A 21,302-nucleotide genomic window follows, 5' to 3' on the forward strand; every position below is an offset into this window, starting at 1 on the left:
TTTAAGAACCAAATTGGATAATTATCCAGAAAGATTCCAGCAACTCTAGATGGGGAGCCATTTGCCAAGATCAATTTGTACATGGAATTGGGCGCATCAGGGATCAGCAATTTCCCCCAATTTACTTGAAATCAGAGCCATGTTCTAAGCCTTAAATAAACTTCCAGGAGATCCTGCAGGGAAAAGCTATAAAGATTCTGACAGACAACCAAACTGCCAGATCTTATCTTCAGTTTTAGGGTAGAACAAGGAGTCAGCAAAGTGCTCAAGGATGTCAATCCAATTTTCACCTGGGCACATAGTTATGCTCATAATCTATTTGCAGTTTATCTGCCAGGCATCCAGAATAGAGAGGAAAATTTTCTCAGTCAAACTTCAATTGTTCAAAAAGAGTTACAATTGAATAATGATATTTTTCATAGGATAGATCTCATGGCATCAAGTCTCAATCATCAGACTCTTCGGTTTTTTTAGCACCTGAGGAGCACCTTAAAGGGACATTAAAAAATAAAAAACAGAAACAAAAATGGTACAATACCAAAGGGGAGAGATTGGCCCAATAAGTAGTAGGCTTACCGGATCTTCCCTTAATCAGGGAAACTCGAGCTGTGTAGTCAAAATGGTTGACGTGTTTCGGCCTTGAATAAGGTCTTTATGAAGACCATTTTTGTTTCTGTTTTTTATTTTAACAGGTTTTCTACGTTTCAATAATTTTCACAAAAACAGGGAGATTTATCCACATAAGGAATATTCTTTATCCACTATCACTTCAACTTGTACTTAAAAACGTGTTTGGGATCACTCTATCTTCCTTCTTTTTACATTTTGGATCACCTACTACCCTACTTTTGGACAGATACTCCTACTACATTTTTTCTGGACACTTTTATATATCATTATTATATTTTTTTCGACAGCACTTTTATTCTTTTTTGGATACTAAGCCACTCAATTATTTTCCACTTTATTTTTGGTGGATATGGGTCTCTGATTTTTTATTTTATCTGTTTATTTCATTTGACATACTTTTTCAATTATTTTTTTTTTTACCATTGGATATACTCTCTAATATCATTGAGTATATATTGTCATTTTAGTATATTTGAATCTATTTTGTTGTTTTTAAGTGTGTGAAATAAATACATATTGTTTGCACACTTAGCCTTATGCGCTCCTTACACCTCTCTACTATTCTCTATAAATGATCCTGTTAGGTGATCGTTTGCTTATAGTGAGTCTGTGTGCCACCTTTTGGAGCTGTATACTATATTATATACCAGCATGGTTGCTAAAATCAGGAGATTTCAGCATATGGATATTTCTAAACATGCTAATTAGACTTTTTCTAATTGGATGCTGCAACATTCTGCGTCTACTAAACATATTGAATTAAACTCTTGGAATCACATCACAATGGTTATCTTCAGGGTTCCATAACTTTTGAAGGTACACGTTTTTGTTATTTCATCCATTTATGAAGTAAATACTTATGTGGACCGCCCCCTACTTGGTCTGTCCACCTTTTTGGTTGGACATCTCAAGGAATAGGAGGTTAAGTATAAGAGGGGTTACTATAAGCAGGCAATTGGGGGGAGTGGTCAGTTCTGTCCACATGCTTAGAGAAGGAGATATTTCACCTGGTAAATATTACCCTTGCATATGGATATAGAATTTATTATATTTATTATTTTTTGTTTGTTAATGGTTTAAGGAGAAACCAATCATAATATAGAGCACACCAGTGAAGACCTTTTATATTTTAATATGGAATAAATAGAATATCTAGTGTAGTTATATATAGTGTAGTTATAATGGTATGGAAAACAGCAACAGAATGTATTAATACCGGATATATCACAGTGAAGTATGGTATAAAACGTATTGCTTGTTTCCTATAGAATATATCACTGCTCATACTGAAATATGTTAAACCTCCAGACAAGAATAGCTTAGGTTATTATGGTTACTGTGTGGTTGTTGCAGTTTTATAGACCCCTTCATTAACTGGAAATGCTGAAAATGTATTCACTGTTGACAAAAACCTACATTTCCACGTCACTTAACATAAAAAGCTACCTGAACTAGCAAAAACGATCTTTATGAAATTCGGAAAACATACGTATTTTATTGTCTTGTAGGTGCTTTTGTTTGGTGAAAGAAATTGGCAGTGATTTTCCGATATGTATATCCCAAGCATACTCCGTAGCAAGCAAAAGTAGCAGTCACAACTGAAAATACTTGCTTTTCTGTTGCAGTTTTTCTTAGTCACAAACAAATTCCTGTCCTGTATACATAAGTCAAGTTATTAATTTGTTTGTTTTACTTTGTTTTTTATTCAAAACAAAAATATGAGCTACTGACTCAAGTGGAACAAATAGTCATTCCCCCTTATTCCGAAAACCTTTGTGTATGGTTCAGCAAGTTTTACAGACTATCAGTATTGTATGCAAGTATCCCCATGTGTCTTGTTTTTGCCTCTTTATGCACACTTGAGTGTTTAATAAAAAAAAGATATAAAAAAATACCTACAATGTTTTACTACATAACAAACCACTTGCTTATAGTTTCTCATATGTCATGTTCTTGCTTTTACAGTACATTGAATCATCGGGAGAATGGTGTGATGCTCTTTATGATTTTGCAGCAGAGTCGGAAGAAGATCTGTCCTTTAAAAAAGGAGATAAAATCCTCATAGTAGAGAGGCTGGACAAAGAATGGTATAAAGGGCGATTGAATGGCAAGGAAGGGATTCTGCCAGTTGCCTTTGTACATCTATGTTCAGGTAAGGGTAATATATAAAATGATGACATAGTTGTGTATATATATAATATTATATATATAATGTGCATCCATTTTTTGTTCTCATTTGTTGACATTTGACATGAAATTAAGTCTTTTTTCCAGTTAGTTAGATATCACTACTTTTGCATAAAGAAACTATAATAAACTGTTATAGAAAATTAAAATAAAAAATAATTTAATTGGATAAAATATCTAATCCCCTTGTAAGAGCAGAATAATTGGTTTTAGCTTTGTGTTATATATTCTTCTTAAAAACTACTCGCATGTAAAATTGTATTAATATTTAGATGGTTTCTAGATAGTCATCAAAGCTTAAAGAATTGTTGACCTTTTTAAAATGCTTAGCCCAGCAGAACAAATTTCTATCTTTAAACATTAAGGCCTAGATTACAAGTGGAGCGCAAAAACATTAGCGTTATTGAGCGCTAAAAATGCTCAAGTTAAATCAATAGCGCTCCTATTCTTGCATTCATATTACACGGTGAAAGTAAAAAGTTTGCTCGCAAGCGAAAGATTCAGGCACGCTTGCTCTTCACCATGCTCTCTTTCGCATTGCTGTTAGGCAAGGCTGGATTGGCCTACCAGGATAACAGGAGATTTCCCGTTGGGCTACAACTTAAAGGGACAGTCTACAATAGAATTTTTATTGTTTTAAAAGATAGATAATCCCTTTATTACCCGCTCCCCAGTTTTGCATAACCAACACAGTTATAATAATACACTTTAAACCTCTGTGCCTTTTTCTTGTATCTAAGAACCTTCTTCCAGCCCCCTGATCACGACTGTGACTATTTATTATCTATTGTCTTGCATTTAGCATTGTGTTGTGCTAAATCTTAAATAACCCCTTGTGCCTGAATAGTGTTATCTATATGGCCCATGTGTACTTTCAGTCTCTTTGTGTTGAAAAGAAATGTAAAAAGCATGTGATACGAGGCAGCCCTTAGGGGCTTAGAAATTAGCATATGAGCCTACCCAGGTTTAGTTTAAACTAAGAATACCAAGAGAAAAAAACAAATTTGATGATAAAAGTAAATTGGAAAGTCGATAAAAATTGCATGTCCTATCTGAATAATGAAAGTTTAATTTTGACTACACTGTCCCTTTTAAAGGGGTGATTAATGGATGCAATTGGGTTGTAGGGTACCTATATAGCCACAATCTGGCACTTTTTTAAATACAAACTAATATAATATAATTCTAATTTAAAATATTTAGGGATGCAGTATCCCAATTATCCCCTTTGATAAAAATGGGGTGTACGCATTATACTGAGTCAACGTAAAATAGGGCTGGTCTTTTCCAGGGCTGCTTTTTATTCCCGGCCCTGCTGTTACGTGACTTAAAGCCACACCTGGCGCAAAGCTTCAAGCAGCTCAGCTTCTTTTGGTTGCTTGTGACCATCCATCCTCAATGTGCTAAAGGTCTGGAAGTTTTGGATGGCCATGACCGGGTTTTGTATAAGAAATAGTTATTTAAGCCTTTGCTAAGATAATTCTTATGAGCAGTTAGATTTATGGCATTGCTATGATTCTACCTAGAACAGACATTATAAGCAAAACAATCAAGGGTGCTCTATTTTAATAGCTATAGACTTTTATTGCAGTAAATGCTTTTGTGACATAAATTTTGCCTAATTTAGCACCAAGAACCGTGTATGTAGGAAAATATCCTCTTAGTAGTCCACAGTAGTAATATATTCACACAGCGGTAAGACAGTATAAATCTCAAAGATACACTCACGGTACTGCTGAGGATGCCTCTATCTGGACTCCTAAATTCTTCTGCACACAGCGGTTATCCTCTGTTGTAAACTCCATGTTACCCCCATGTGGCGTATAGCCCAGGATACTCCACGCCACTGTGGCTCCTCCTCCTCCCTTGTAACCTACGGTAGTGCCCTATGGGAATCTCCAATGATTGAGTACTAACAAACTGCTAACCCTGCTTCATATGTCACTGATTGACTTTAATTGATAATAACTGCAAAACAATGCACTGCATACTAACATTATGTTGTCTGCAGACTCAAGCCCAATCAAGAGCACTAGTTACATGACTCAAATATGGAACTAGCCCTGTTGTTTGGTATCAGCAGTGTTCTCCACTTGGGACCAGCAGTGCTCTACAGGTTTGAGAGGCATTTCTGTGTTTTACCCCTTTGTGGGGTTTTTTTTTTAAAACACAGTAGTCTAGTATTGAAAGTCTTAATATTGCATGTGCTAACTGATTACAGCATGTCATTTTTTGACCATAATGGACTTTTAAAGGGACACTCAAGTCTAAATTAAACTTTCATGATTCAGATAGAGCAGGAGTATTAAACAACTTTTAAATTTACTTCCATTAACAAAATGTGCAGTCTCTTTATATTTACACTTTTTGAGTTATCTGCTCCTACTGAGCATGTGCAAGAATGCACACAATATACATATATGCATTTGTGATTGGCTGGTGGCTGTCACATGATACAGGGGGAGTGGAAATAGACATAACTGAAATTTGTCAGAAAAAAAATCTACTACTCATTTGAAGTTCAGACTAAGAGTGATTGCATTGTCTTTTTATCATGCATTTGTTGCTTATGCAAGTCTACTGTATTTAATGGTCCTTTACTGCTAAATAATGTAAAGGGAGAACAGTAGGCCGCACATATACAATAGACTTTTCTCTAACTCTTTAAAAGACTCTTGGATAAGTGAAAGAACAAATTGACGTTGTTCTTTTCACTTCAGATGAAAGTAAGGATATCAGGTTCTTATTTTTTGGGATAAACGTCTTAGATCTGCTTGCGCACACCACTGAAAATTCCTCTAAAAAATATCTCCATCTCCATCTTAGTTGACAAAGAGAAGATTGATCAAATGTGGCTTTAATTTAGATATTGATCTCTTTTTTTGCTGTTACACAAAATGCATGTAGTGTAAGAACAGGACTATACATTTGTGCCAAGCTATTTTTTTTTTATATATTTTTTTTAAAGATATTTATGAACAATTTGTTATGCATATATTCAGATATTTTTTTTATTTACAATTTAGCTGGAAGGATATTTTTTTTATTGCATAAGAGAATGGGGGTTTTTAGGACATGCTAATGTTTTACATTATTAAAGGGATAGTAAACCCAATTTGTTTCTTTAATGATTCAGATAGAGCATGCAATTTTAAGCAACTTTCTAATTTACTCCTATTATCAATGTTTCTTTGTTCTCTTGGTATCTTTATTTGAAAAAGCAGGAATGCTTAGCTTAGGAGCCAGCCCATTTTTGTTTCAGCACCTGGGTAGCTCTTGCTGATTGGTGGGTAAAGAAGAGTTAAGAAGCAGCGATCTTAAGACCTCTGAGGTAGCTGACAGCAATCATCCCAATCAAATACGATTGGGATGATTGACACCCCTGCTAGCAGCCAATGGTGAATGTGCAGGGGACGGTATTGCACAAGCATTTCACGAGAAATGCTTGTGCAATCATAAATGCAGACAGTGTATGCTGTCTGCATTTATCGACGTGCAGCAGACATGATTCGCTATGTTAAATCGGCCCCTATGTGTTTTCTTACTTATTGTAATGTGATTACAATGAGTTGTAAGATAGTTTGCCTGACAGCATGATTAACTATTGAGATATATTTACTATCTCACAATTAATACTTGATATATGTTACTGAAATATTATTACATTTAATATCCTATATGTGTCTTCACTGATATGACAAATACATTTTTATCACAGGCTCAAAGCCACTGCAGACTCAGGGAGGAAATCCAGGAAAGGCTCAAGCACTGTATGAATTCTGCGGAGAGAGTGAGGAGGAACTTTCTTTTAAGGTATCCTGCCAATGTCCTACTCTTAACTGGACAGATTGGTCTTGCATGTGCAATGTAGATGGAACTTTCAATCATTCATAGAACACTTATTTATAGTTCAAATACAAAAAAGAGAAGAAACTATAAAAGGGATTTGGGGCACACACTGAAAAACACCAACTATGAATATGATTGTGATGTAACTTTTAATTAATTACGTTTTTTGAAAAATAATACATTTTGTCTGGGATCTGTTAATTCCACTCTGCCATCATTAGGAAAACCAGCCCTACCCTGGAAACAAATATCCTTTGCTATGTAGTAAGAACCTTATAGAAGAACTGAACCTCTCCCCCTGCTTTCATGGCCAATAGCAGACAACTCAGCATCAGTTAGCGGATTGAAAGCAAGAGAAATAGCTATAGACAAAATGTTTTGTCAATGCAAAATTATAGAAACTAGTCTTCACTAATAGACCTGGTTTTAAATGTATAGCCATCCAATCAAAGTAAGTGCAGAGACGCATGTTCTATCCTATTGGACCCTCATCAGGTAGTCATATTACATTTATTTATAGTTGTTATTTAAATTGTACAAGTTTGACAGTTTGAGTTGCTGGCTAACCCTTTTGCTGCAGGTTAGAGTAGGAATATATTCAATGACCATTTATAGTGCTCAAAAGAACAGAATCCCATACTTTTGCTAGATTGTTCCACACTGTCCATAACTTTTCTAATCTATAAATTAAAGGGACACTAAACCCTAAAATTTTATTTAATTATTCAGATAGAGAATACAAATTTAAACAACATTACAATTTACTTCTATTATTTATTTTGCTACATTTTTTTTGGATATTCTTAGTTGAAGAAAAAGCAATGCACATGGGTGAGCCAATCACCCCAGGCTTCTATGTGCAGGAACCAATCAGCAGCTACTGAGCCTATCTAGATATGCTTTTCAGCAAAGAATATCAAGAGAATAAAACAAATTAGATAATAGAAGTAAATTAGAAAGTTGTTTAAAAATGCATGCTCTTTCTAAACCATGAAAGAAAAAATATGGGTTTCATGTCCCTTTAAGGGGTGACTCTGTAACAGAACCAAAATATTCATCCAATCATAGAATCACCTTGCTCTAACTATATAAAGCAAATGTCCTGGGGATACAGCAGCGATCACACCAGCCTTCCTCTTGGCCACTCTCTATCTATAGTATTCACGTGTATATGTCAGTTGCCAGTGAGACTCTGATTGTGGGGCATCTTTCAGGTGAGACACATCCTTTGGATATATGGTTGCTAGGTCTTCCATGTCCCAATATACAAAGTAGGGTTTACCTCATAAACTCTGTAACCGTAGCTACTCATTCATGAGACTGCCCGCTTACTTGTACTGCTTCCAAGCGATGACACGTTTGAACCATCCTTTGTGTCAGCCTTGCCTGTAACCACCCTCTTAACTGCAATCCTTGCACCCTTGCTGATGACATTGACGCTGTTCCTCTGCTTTATTTGGTATAGATAGTTACTGGTTCCCTTCTCAGTCTGGTTTTGCTTAGGAGGTAATAACCCCCCCATAGCTTTTATTGAATCTCCATATAAACACATAATCTGTGCAACAAACAGAGAATGTCCTTCTGTCCATTAGTATAGCTTACGTATTCCTGCTGTATGCTCTAGCTATAGTACTACTCTCCATTCATAGCTATTTAAAACATTATATCCTTAATGATAGGTTAAAATTCTGTGATGACATGACATAATTCTCTAATCACCTACTAGCTACTCTTAAGGTGGTATTATTATACTCTTAAACTGTGGCCATTAGGCTGTCCTAGACAGCTATGTAATTCAATTTGTTTACTCCCTTTTTATGTATAAAGGGGGCACTTTTCTAGAGTACTTTATTAATATGTCCCTTTTTTCATATCCTTAAAATTTATTTTCATAAATATTACTATTCTTATTCGGAAAAGCCAATCTGGTATGGGGATGGAGGGTGGGAGTAGAAAAGGACACCACATTATAAACCATTTTTCACCCCAGCTAAGAGGATAATCAAACCTTAACAAACACCAAACAGCAGCTATACAGTGTCAGTGCAAATGAAGACAGGGACTCTGCCAAATCCCCTAATGACAGAGAGTAAAAAAGGGTAATGTCCACAGCACTGAATTTTGCTCTTCTCTTTAACCCCTTAATGACCGGACCATTTTTCAATTTTCTTACCCTTAACCCCTTAATGACCGGACCATTTTTCAATTTTCTTACCCTTAATGACAATGGCTATTTTTACATTTCTGCAGTGTTTGTGTTTAGCTGTAATTTCCCTCTTACTCATTTACTGTACCCACACATATTATATACCGTTTTTCTCGCCATTAAATGGACTTTCTAAGGATACCATTATTTTCATCATATCTTATAATTTCCTATAAAAAAAATATAAAATATGAGGAAAAAATTGAAAAAAACACACTTTTTCTAACTTTGACCCCCAAAATCTGTTACACATCTACAATCACCAAAAAACACCTATGCTAAATAGTTTCTAAATTTTGTCCTGAGTTTAGAAATACCCAATGTTTACATGTTCTTTACTTTTTTTGCAAGTTATAGGGCCATAAATACAAGTAGCACTTTGCTATTTCCAAACAACTTTTTTTCAAAATTAGCGCTAGTTACATTGGAACCCTGATATCTGTCAGGAATACCTGAATATCCCTTGACATGTATATATTTTTTTTTAGAAGACAACCCAAAGTATTGATCTAGGCCCATTTTGGTATATTTCATGCCACCATTTCACCGCCAAATGTCATCAAATAAAAAAAAAAGTTCACTTTTTCACAAATTTTGTCACAAACTTTAGGTTTCCCACTGAAATTATTTACAAACAGCTTCTGCAATTAAGGCACAAATGGTTGTAAATGCTTCTTTGGGATCCCCTTTGTTCAGAAATAGCAGACTTATATGGCTTTGGGGTTGCTTTTTGGTAAGTAGAAGGCCGCTAAATGCTGCTGCGCACCACACGTAAATTATGCCCAGCAGTTAAGGGGTTAAATTAGGTAGCTTGTAGGGAGCTTGCAGGGTTAATTTTAGCTTTAGGGTAGAGATCAGCCTCCCACCTGACACATCCCACCCCCTGATCCCTCCCAAACAGTTCTCTTCCCTCCCCCACCCCACAATTGTCCCCGCCATCTTAAGTACTGGCAGAAAGTCTGCCAGTACTAAATAAAAGGAGTTTTTCTTTTTTTTAATAAAAAAAAATAAAATGTTTTAGCTGTGATGGACTCCTGCCTTAGCCCCAACCTCCATGATCCCCCCCCCCAGCTCTCTAACCCTCTCCCCTACCTAATTGCCGCCATCTTGGGTACTGGCAGCTGTCTGCCAGTACCCAATTTGCCCCCCAAAAAAGTGTTTTTTTTTAATCTTTTATTGATAGTTTAAATTTTTCTGTAGTGTAGCAGCCCCCCACAATACCCCAACCCCCTCCCCCTCCCAGATCCTCATATATTTACTTTTTCCCCCCTCTTCCCACTCATTGGTGTCAGTGTGGGTAGGTAATCGCGTGCGCGCGCGCACGCGCGCCCCCGCACGCACCCGGCGTGCACATTGCACTTACAGGAGCCGGATGCCGGGTAGCGATGGGCCGCCCACCCGCCTCCCTGTTGCGCTCCCACCCACCAACGAACCGGCACCATCGCTACCGGTGCAGAGAGGGCCACAGAGTGGCTCTCTCTGCATCGGATGCTTTCTAAAGGGTATTGCAGGATGCCTCAATATCGAGGCATCACTGCAATACCCTGAGAGCTGCTGGAAGCGATTGCGATCGCTTCCAGCACTCTCTTAGACAAGTGACGTACCAGGTACGTCCATTGTCACTAACTGCAAGTTTTTGCAGGACGTACCTGGTACGTCACTTGTCATTAAGGGGTTAAAGGGCCACTAAACCCAAAATCTTTCTTTCATGATTCAGATAGAACATACAAATTTAAACAACATTACAATTTACTTCTATTATTTATTTTGCTTCATTTTTTAGATATCCTTATTTGAAGAAAAAGCAATGCACATGGGTGAGCCAATCACATGAGGCTTCTATGTGCAGCAACCAATCAGCAGCTACTGAGCATATCTAGATATGCTTTTCAGCAAAGAATATCAAGAGAATAAAACAAATTAGATAATAGAAGTAAATTAGAAAGATGTTTAAAAATGCATTCTCTTTCTAAATCATGAAAGAAAAAATGTGGGTATCATGGCCCTTTAATGACAATGGCTATTTTTACATTTCTGCGGTGTTTGTGTTTAGCTGTAATTTCCCTCTTACTCATTTACTGTACCCACACATATTATATACCGTTTTTCTCGCCATTAAATGGACTTTCTAAGGATACCATTATTTTCATCATATCTTATAATTTCCTATAAAAAAAATATAAAATATGAGGAAAAAATTGAAAAAAACACACTTTTTCTAACTTTGACCCCCAAAATCTGTTACACATCTACAATCACCAAAAAACACCTATGCTAAATAGTTTCTAAATTTTGTCCTGAGTTTAGAAATACCCAATGTTTACATGTTCTTTACTTTTTTTGCAAGTTATAGGGCCATAAATACAAGTAGCACTTTGCTATTTCCAAACAACTTTTTTTCAAAATTAGCGCTAGTTACATTGGAACCCTGATATCTGTCAGGAATACCTGAATATCCCTTGACATGTATATATTTTTTTTTAGAAGACAACCCAAAGTATTGATCTAGGCCCATTTTGGTATATTTCATGCCACCATTTCACCGCCAAATGTCATCAAATAAAAAAAAAAGTTCACTTTTTCACAAATTTTGTCACAAACTTTAGGTTTCCCACTGAAATTATTTACAAACAGCTTCTGCAATTAAGGCACAAATGGTTGTAAATGCTTCTTTGGGATCCCCTTTGTTCAGAAATAGCAGACTTATATGGCTTTGGCATTGCTTTTTGGTAATTAGAAGGCCACTAAATGCTGCTGCGCACCACACTTAAATTATGCCCAGCAGTGAAGGGGTTAATTAGGTAGGTTGTAGGGAGCTTGCAGGGTTAATTTTAGCTTTAGGGTAGAGATCAGCCTCCCACCTGACACATCCCACCCCCTGATCCCTCCCAAACAGTTCTCTTCCCTCCCCCACCCCACAATTGTCCCCGCCATCTTAAGTACTGGCAGAAAGTCTGCCAGTACTAAATAAAAGGAGTTTTTCTTTTTTTTAATAAAAAAAAATAAAATGTTTTAGCTGTGATGGACCCCTGCCTTAGCCCCAACCTCCATGATCCCCCCCCCAGCTCTCTAACCCTCTCCCCTACCTAATTGCCGCCATCTTGGGTACTGGCAGCTGTCTGCCAGTACCCAATTTGCCCCAAAAACAAGTGTTTTTTTTGCAATTTTTAATGTTTTCTGTAGTGTAGCAGCCCCCCACAATACCCCAACCCCCTCCCCCTCCCAGATCCTTATATATTTATTTTTTTTTAATTCTTTTTTTCCCCCCTCTTCCCTTCTCATTGGTGTCAGTGGCCAGCTAATCGCGCGCACGCGCGCCCCCGCACGCTCCCGGCACCCGGCGTGCACATAGCACTTACAGGAACCGGATGCCGGGTAGCGATGGGCCGCCCACCCGCCTCCCTGATATGCTCCCACCCACCAACGAACCGGCACCATCGCTACCGGTGCAGAGAGGGCCACAGAGTGGCTCTCTCTGCATCGGAGTCTTCTGAAAAGGTATTGCAGGATGCCTCCATATGGAGGCATCACTGCAATACCCTGAGAGCTGCTGGAAGCGATTGCGAACGCTTCCAGCACTCTCTTAGACAACTGACGTACCAGGTACGTCTATTGTCATTAACTGGTTGTTAATGCATGACGTACCTGGTACGTCAGTTGTCATTAAGGGGTTAAGAAAAAGAGAAAAGCAAAATTCAGTGCTGTGGACATTAACCTTTTTTACTCCCAGCTAAGAGGAACTATTCATTAGTCCTATTGGCTTTCATCATCTTATTCTTACACTTTTTACCCTTCCTTTTACATGTTAAACTTCCTATTATTCCTAAATATACATATGTTGTGTGCATTAACCATCTGTGAAATTTGCCTTACATACTTTGTTTATCAAGAGCCCATATAGGGTCCTCATCCCATTAAATTCCAGGTAAAAAAAGTTATAAAATATTATAAATGTAGAATATTCACATATCCAAAAGTAGCAGTTAGTGGAACACTCCATCCAAATCTATAGACCCCTGCCTAATTTATCTCACAGTAGACAATACAGTCAATCTAAACTCAACTTCTCCTATTATCAGTCTCACTCCCAAAAGCTGATTAGATTATACTCAGAATTTAAACCATATGGGGTCATGGTACTAATCTGAATATCCCATAAACTTTCCTTTTGGCCAGGTTTGTTTCCCTATTTCCACCCCTAGGGGAGCCATTACTCTCTCTATTATAGTCCATCTCCAACTCCTTGGAATCTTTTTAATCAGTGGTGGTGTTAGGGTACTAGATTGATACGGGACCTTATCTCTCTTTTGGTAAGGCCCACGTATTGGACCTTGCACTCTGCACATGTCAATAAATAGACCACAAATGTGGTATGACAATTCATGCATTCATTTATGCTCGAAATTTTCACCTCTCTTTGAACTTACATTCCCATTACCTAAGGAGATATATTTACATGCTATGCACGTGAAGTTTCCACATCTATACACTCCCTTTTAGCGCAACCAAAAACTGTGTAGCTTGAATGTTAGCTTAAGTCCTCCCTCTCCTATACGAAAACCTGCAACCTATCCTAACTGTTTCATCTAGCTGCCAATCGGTGGAGTTGTTTTCTTATAATCCTGAATACCTAATGGTATTGATCACTATATTGGGTTACAAAATTTACTCCATTTTGTTCTTGATTAATGTGTTAACTATCACAGAGTATTTCTTCTTTTACAATTTCATCTACAACCTTCCTTGTCCCTTTTACTACACTATTGGGGTAACCCCCCTCTTTCAACTGATTGGTCAACTCATCTGTCTGATTTAAGTTGGTCTCATGTTCTGTACAATTTCTCCTAATACAAATAAACTGGCCCTTTGCTATTGCTTTAACCCTTTTGAGTGCTAAGCACTTTCCCACCTGGGTGCTAAGATTATTTTAATTTTTTTTTTTATTATTTTTTTTCTCAAACCCCCAAGACTTTCACTGTTGGAAAGGTTACCTTTCCAATGGTGGGTCTTGGGGGTCTGTAGCTGCTTAAATGCCTGAGATACAGGCTTCTAAGCAGCATGCACCCTGCTCCTATACTTAACATTAAGTATAAATAAAGTTGCGCGGTGACGTCATCATGTTATTGCGAGTGACATCACCACGCAAAATGGGAAGCCCCGGCGATGCCGGTCACTCTACAGGCACGATCGCTGGGGTAGGAACGGGTGGGAGCCCCCAGATCTCCTTCAAGGTGGGAGAGTGCTAGTGACGGCTCTGAGCCGTCATTAGCACCAGAGTGGGAAACTCTGTGACGGCTCAGAGCCGTCATTAGCACTCAAAGGGTTAAACACCCTTTCTCCAACATAGGTGTGTCCGGTCCACGGCGTCATCCTTACTTGTGGGATATTCTCTTCCCCAACAGGAAATGGCAAAGAGCCCAGCAAAGCTGGTCACATGATCCCTCCTAGGCTCCGCCTTCCCCAGTCATTCTCTTTGCCGTTGTACAGGCAACATCTCCACGGAGATGGCTTAGAGTTTTTTGGTGTTTAAATGTAGTTTTTATTCTTCAATCAAGAGTTTGTTATTTTAAAATAGTGCTGGTATGTACTATTTACTCTGAAACAGAAAAGAGATGAAGATTTCTGTTTGTAAGAGGAAAATGATTTTAGCAACCGTTACTAAAATCGATGGCTGTTTCCACACAGGACTGTTGAGAGGAATTAACTTCAGTTGGGGGAAACAGTGAGCAGACTTTTTCTGCTTGAGGTATGACACATTTCTAACAAGACTTGGTAATGCTGGAAGCTGTCATTTTCCCTATGGGATCCGGTAAGCCATTTTTATTAAATAAGAATAAAGGGCTTCACAAGGGCTTTAAAGACTGGTAGACATTTTTCTGGGCTAAAACGATTGATTTATAAGCATTTTTAATAGTTTATAGCTTTGAGGAGTTATTTTATTCTTGGGAATTATGTTAAATAACCGGCAGGCACTGTATTGGACACCTTTTTCACTGGGGGCCTTCTCTAATCATAGGCAGAGCCTCATTTTCGCGCCACTAATGCGCAGTTGTTTTTGGGAAGCAAGGCATGCAGATGCATGTGTGAGGAGCTCAGATACATAGAAAAAGCTTACTGAAGGCGTCATTTGGTATCGTATTCCCCTCTGGGCTTGGTTGGGTCTCAGCAAAGCAGATACCAGGGACTGTATAGGGGTTAAATATAAAAACGGCTCCGGTTCCGTTATTTTAAGAGTTAAAGCTTTCAAATTTGGTGTGCAATACTTTTAAGGCTTTAAGACACTGTGGTGAAATTTTGGTGAATTTTGAACAATTCCTTCATACTTTTTCACATATTCAGTAATAAAGTGTGTTCAGTTTAAAATTTAAAGTGACAGTAACGGTTTTATTTTAAAACGTTTTTTGTACTTTGTTATCAAGTTTATGCCTGTTTAACATGTCTGAACTATCAGATAGACTATGTTCTGTATGTGAGGAAGCCAAGGTTCCTTCTCATTTAAATAGATGTGATGTATGTGACAAAAAATTTAGAGAAAATGATGCCCAAGATGATTCCTCAAGTGAGGGGAGTAAGCATGGTACTGCATCATCCCCTCCTTCGTCTACGCCAGTCTTGCCCACACAGGAGGCCCCTAGTACATCTAGTGCGCCAATACTCCTTACTATGCAACAATTAACGGCTGTAATGGATAATTCTATCAAAAACATTTTAGCCAAAATGCCCACTTATCAGCGAAAGCGCGACTGCTCTGTTTTAGAAAATACCGAAGAGCATGAGGACGCTGATGATAATGGTTCTGACATGCCCCTACACCAGTCTGAGGGGGCCAGGGAGGTTTTGTCTGAGGGAGAAATTTCAGATTCAGGGAAAATTTCTCAACAAGCGGAACCTGATGTGATTACATTCAAATTTAAATTGGAACATCTCCGCGCTCTGCTTAAGGAGGTGTTATCTACTCTGGATGATTGTGACAATTTGGTCATTCCAGAGAAATTATGTAAGATGGACAAGTTCCTAGAGGTCCCGGGGCCCCCCGAAGCTTTTCCTATACCCAAGCGGGTGGCGGACATTGTAAACAAAGAATGGGAAAGGCCCGGCATACCTTTTGTCCCTCCCCCTATATTTAAGAAATTGTTTCCTATGGTCGACCCCAGAAAGGACTTATGGCAGACAGTCCCCAAGGTCGAGGGGGCGGTTTCTACTCTAAACAAACGCACTACTATCCCTATAGAAGATAGTTGTGCTTTCAAAGATCCTATGGATAAAAAATTAGAGGGTTTGCTTAAAAAGATGTTTGTTCAGCAAGGTTACCTTCTACAACCAATTTCATGCATTGTTCCTGTCACTACAGCAGCGTGTTTCTGGTTCGATGAACTAGAAAAGTCGCTCAATAAAGATTCTTCTTATGAGGAGATTATGGACAGAATTCATGCTCTTAAATTGGCTAACTCTTTTACTTTAGACGCCACTTTGCAATTGGCTAGATTAGCGGCGAAAAATTCGGGGTTTGCTATTGTGGCGCGCAGAGCGATTTGGCTAAAATCTTGGTCAGCGGATGCGTCTTCCAAGAACAAATTGCTTAACATACCTTTCAAGGGGAAAACGCTGTTTGGCCCTGACTTGAAAGAGATTATTTCAGATATCACTGGGGGTAAGGGCCACGCCCTTCCTCAGGATAGGTCTTTTAAGGCTAAAAATAAACCAAATTTTCGTCCCTTTCGCAGAAACGGACCAGCCCCAAGTTCTACATCCTCTAAGCAAGAGGGTAATACTTCTCAAACCAAGCCAGCCTGGAGGCCAATGCAAGGCTGGAACAAAGGTAAGCAGGCCAAGAAACCTGCCACTGCTACCAAGACAGCATGAGATGTTGGCCCCCGATCCGGGACCGGATCTGGTGGGGGGCAGACTTTCTCTCTTCGCTCAGGCTTGGGCAAGAGATGTTCTGGATCCTTGGGCGCTAGAAATAGTCTCCCAAGGTTATCTGCTGGAATTCAAGGAGCTACCCCCAAGGGGGAGGTTCCACAGGTCTCAATTATCTTCAGACCACATAAAAAGACAGGCATTCTTACATTGTGTAGAAGACCTGTTAAAAATGGGAGTGATTCATCCTGTTCCATTAGGAGAACAAGGGATGGGATTCTACTCCAATCTGTTCATAGTTCCCAAAAAAGAGGGAACATTCAGACCAATCTTAGATCTCAAGATCCTAAACAAATTTCTCAAGGTTCCATCGTTCAAAATGGAAACCATTCGGACAATTCTTCCTACCATCCAGGAAGGTCAATTCATGACCACGGTGGATTTAAAGGATGCGTATCTACATATTCCTATCCACAAGGAACATCATCGGTTCCTAAGGTTCGCCTTTCTGGACAAGCATTACCAGTTTGTGGCACTTCCATTCGGATTAGCCACTGCTCCAAGAATTTTCACAAAGGTACTAGGGTCCCTTCTAGCGGTGCTAAGACCAAGGGGCATTGCAGTAGTACCTTACTTGGACGACATACTGATTCAAGCGTCGTCTCTACCACAAGCAAAGGCTCATACGGACATTGTCCTGGCCTTTCTCAGATCTCACGGGTGGAAAGTGAACGTAGAAAAAAGTTCTCTATCTCCGTCAACAAGAGTTCCCTTCTTGGGAACAATAATAGACTCCTTAGAAATGAGGATTTTTCTGACAGAGGCCAGAAAATCAAAACTTCTAAGCTCTTGTCAAGTACTTCATTCTGTTCTTCTTCCTTCCATAGCGCAGTGCATGGAAGTAATAGGTTTGATGGTCGCGGCAATGGACATAGTTCCTTTTGCGCGAATTCATCTAAGACCATTACAACTGTGCATGCTCAGTCAGTGGAATGGGGATTATACAGACTTGTCTCCGACGATACAAGTAGATCAGAGGACCAGAGATTCACTCCGTTGGTGGCTGACCCTGGACAACCTGTCACAAGGGATGAGCTTCCGCAGACCAGAGTGGGTCATTGTCACGACCGACGCCAGTCTGGTGGGCTGGGGCGCGGTCTGGGAACCCCTGAAAGCTCAGGGTCTTTGGTCTCGGGAAGAATCTCTTCTCCCGATAAATATTCTGGAACTGAGAGCGATATTCAATGCTCTCAAGGCTTGGCCTCAGCTAGCAAAGGCCAAATTCATACGGTTTCAATCAGACAACATGACGACTGTTGCGTATATCAACCATCAGGGGGGAACAAGGAGTTCCCTGGCGATGGAAGAAGTGACCAAAATAATTCAATGGGCGGAGACTCACTCCTGCCACTTGTCTGCAATCCACATCCCAGGAGTGGAAAATTGGGAAGAGGATTTTCTGAGTCGTCAGACATTTCATCCGGGGGAGTGGGAACTCCATCCGGAAATCTTTGCCCAAATAATTCAATTGTGGGGCATTCCAGACATGGATCTGATGGCGTCTCGTCAGAACTTCAAGGTTCCTTGCTACGGGTCCAGATCCAGGGATCCCAAGGCGACTCTAGTGGATGCACTAGTAGCACCTTGGAGCTTCAACCTAGCTTATGTGTTCCCACCGTTTCCTCTCATTCCCAGGCTGGTAGCCAGGATCAAACAGGAGAGGGTATCGGTGATCTTGATAGCTCCTGCGTGGCCACGCAGGACTTGGTATGCAGATCTGGTGAATATGTCATCGGCTCCACCATGGAAGCTACCTTTGAGACAGGACCTTCTTGTTCAAGGTCCGTTCGAACATCCGAATCTGGCCTCACTCCAACTGACTGCTTGGAGATTGAACGCTTGATTTTATCAAAGCGAGGGTTCTCAGATTCTGTCATTGATACTCTTGTTCAGGCCAGAAAGCCTGTAACTAGAAAAATCTACCATAAAATATGGAAAAAATATATCTGTTGGTGTGAATCTAAAGGATTCCCATGGAACAAGATAAAAATTCCTAAGATTCTATCCTTTCTTCAAGAAGGTTTGGAGAAAGGATTATCTGCAAGTTCTTTGAAGGGACAGATTTCTGCTTTATCTGTTTTACTTCACAAAAAGCTGGCGGCTGTGCCAGATGTTCAAGCTTTTGTTCAGGCTCTGGTTAGAATCAAGCCTGTTTACAAACCTTTGACTCCTCCTTGGAGTCTTAATTTAGTTCTTTCAGTTCTTCAGGGGGTTCCGTTTGAACCCCTACATTCCGTTGATATCAAGTTATTATCTTGGAAAGTTTTGTTTTTGGTTGCAATTTCTTCTGCTAGAAGAGTTTCAGAGTTATCTGCTCTGCAGTGTTCTCCTCCTTATCTGGTGTTCCATGCAGATAACCTGGTTTTCTTCCGAAAGTTGTTTCTAACAAAAATATTAACCAGGAGATAGTCGTGCCTTCTTTGTGTCCGAATCCAGTTTCAAAGAAGGAACGTTTGTTGCACAATTTGGATGTAGTTCGGGCTCTAAAATTCTATTTAGAGGCTACAAAGGATTTCAGACAAACATCTTCCTTGTTTGTTGTTTATTCTGGTAAAAGGAGAGGTCAAAAAGCAACTTCTACCTCTCTCTCTTTTTGGCTTAAAAGCATCATCAGATTGGCTTATGAGACTGCCGGACGGCAGCCTCCTGAAAGAATCACAGCTCATTCCACTAGGGCCGTGGCTTCCACATGGGCCTTCAAGAACGAGGCTTCTGTTGATCAGATATGTAGGGCAGCGACTTGGTCTTCACTGCACACTTTTACTAAATTTTACAAATTTGATACTTTTGCTTCTTCTGAGGCTATTTTTGGGAGAAAGGTTTTGCAAGCCGTGGTGCCTTCCATCTAGGTGACCTGATTTGCTCCCTCCCATCATCCGTGTCCTAAAGCTTTGGTATTGGTTCCCACAAGTAAGGATGACGCCGTGGACCGGACACACCTATGTTGGAGAAAACAGAATTTATGTTTACCTGATAAATTACTTTCTCCAACGGTGTGTCCGGTCCACGGCCCGCCCTGGTTTTTTAATCAGGTCTGATGATTTATTTTCTCTAACTACAGTCACCACGGTATCATATGATTTCTCCTATGCAAATATTCCTCCTTTACGTCGGTCGAATAACTGGGGAAGGCGGAGCCTAGGAGGGATCATGTGACCAGCTTTGCTGGGCTCTTTGCCATTTCCTGTTGGGGAAGAGAATATCCCACAAGTAAGGATGACGCCGTGGACCGGACACACCGTTGGAGAAAGTAATTTATCAGGTAAACATAAATTCTGTTTTTCAGGTGATCGCTCTTCTCATGCAACAATGTGTTGCCTGTAATGGGATTTTTTCAATCCTTTTGAAATTACTGTTTGCACTGGAATTCCCATTAGCGTCACATCCAAATAGTTAATGCACTTTTCATTAAAATCAAAAGTAAAGACAGTACCCACTGTATTCTCATTTAATCTTTCTACAAAGGATATAACATTCTGTTTTCTCTTGTAAGGTGTATCCAGTCCACGGATCATCCATTACTTGTGGGATATTCTCATTCCCAACAGGAAGTTGCAAGAGGACACCCACAGCAGAGCTGTCTATATAGCTCCTCCCCTCACTGCCATATCCAGTCATTCTCTTGCAACTCTCAACAAGCATGGAGGTAGTAAGAGATAAGTGGTGAAATGTAGCTGTTATTTTGCTTCAATCAAGAGTTTATTATTTTTAAATGGTACCGGAGTTGTGCTATTTTGTTCCAGGCAGGAAAAAAGAAGAATCTGCCTGGGATTTCTATGATCTTAGCAGGTTGTAACTAAGATCCATTGCTGTTCTCACACATGTCTGAAGAGAGAGATAACTTCAGCGGGGGAATGGCGTGCAGGTTATCCTGCTATGAGGTATGTGCAGTTAAGTTTTTTCTAGAAGATGTGAAAAGGCTAGAAAATGCTGCTGATACCAAATTTATGTAAGGTAAGCCTGAATACAGTGATTTAATAGCGACTGGTATCATGCTTACTTTCTGAGGTAATACTCTTTTATATTTACAATATAAAACGTTTGCTGGCATGTTTAAACGTTTTTATATATACTTTGGTGATAAAACTTTATTGGGGCCTAGTTTTTTTCCACATGGCTGGCTTAAATTTGCCTAGAAACAGTTTCCTGAGGCTTTCCACTGTGTTACTATGAGTGGGAGGGGCCTAGTTTAGTGCTTTTTTGTGCATTAACTATTACAGACTGAGACATCCAGGAGTTCCCTGAATGCTACAGGACATCTCTAAAGGGCTCTTAGGCTTCCAAAATCGTTTGTTGGGGAAGGTAGGCCCACAGCAAGGCTGTGGCAGTTTGGTGTGACTGTTAAAAAACGTCTATATCGTTTTTTTGATCCGGTTTTTGAACTAAGGGGTTAATCATCCATTTGCAAGTGGGTGCAATGCTCTGTTAGATTATTATACACACTGTAAAAATTTCGTTTGATTTACTGCCTTTTTTCACTGTTTTTCAAATTCTGACAAAATTTGTTTCT

General features: G+C 39.4%; 1 protein-coding gene across 1 annotated transcript in view; it reads left to right on the forward strand.

The window, feature by feature from the left end:
• LOC128643973 (SH3 domain-containing protein 19-like) overlaps positions 1-21,302 on the forward strand; it is a 67,445-nt gene that overhangs the window by 30,813 nt on the left and 15,330 nt on the right. The window contains 2 exon segments of the mRNA XM_053696739.1: positions 2,596-2,782; positions 6,536-6,630. Of these exon segments, the coding sequence (XP_053552714.1) occupies positions 2,596-2,782; positions 6,536-6,630 (282 nt within the window).

The sequence above is a fragment of the Bombina bombina genome, unplaced genomic scaffold (genome assembly GCF_027579735.1).
Source record: "Bombina bombina isolate aBomBom1 unplaced genomic scaffold, aBomBom1.pri scaffold_1019, whole genome shotgun sequence".
Classification (NCBI taxonomy): Eukaryota; Metazoa; Chordata; class Amphibia; order Anura; family Bombinatoridae; genus Bombina; species Bombina bombina.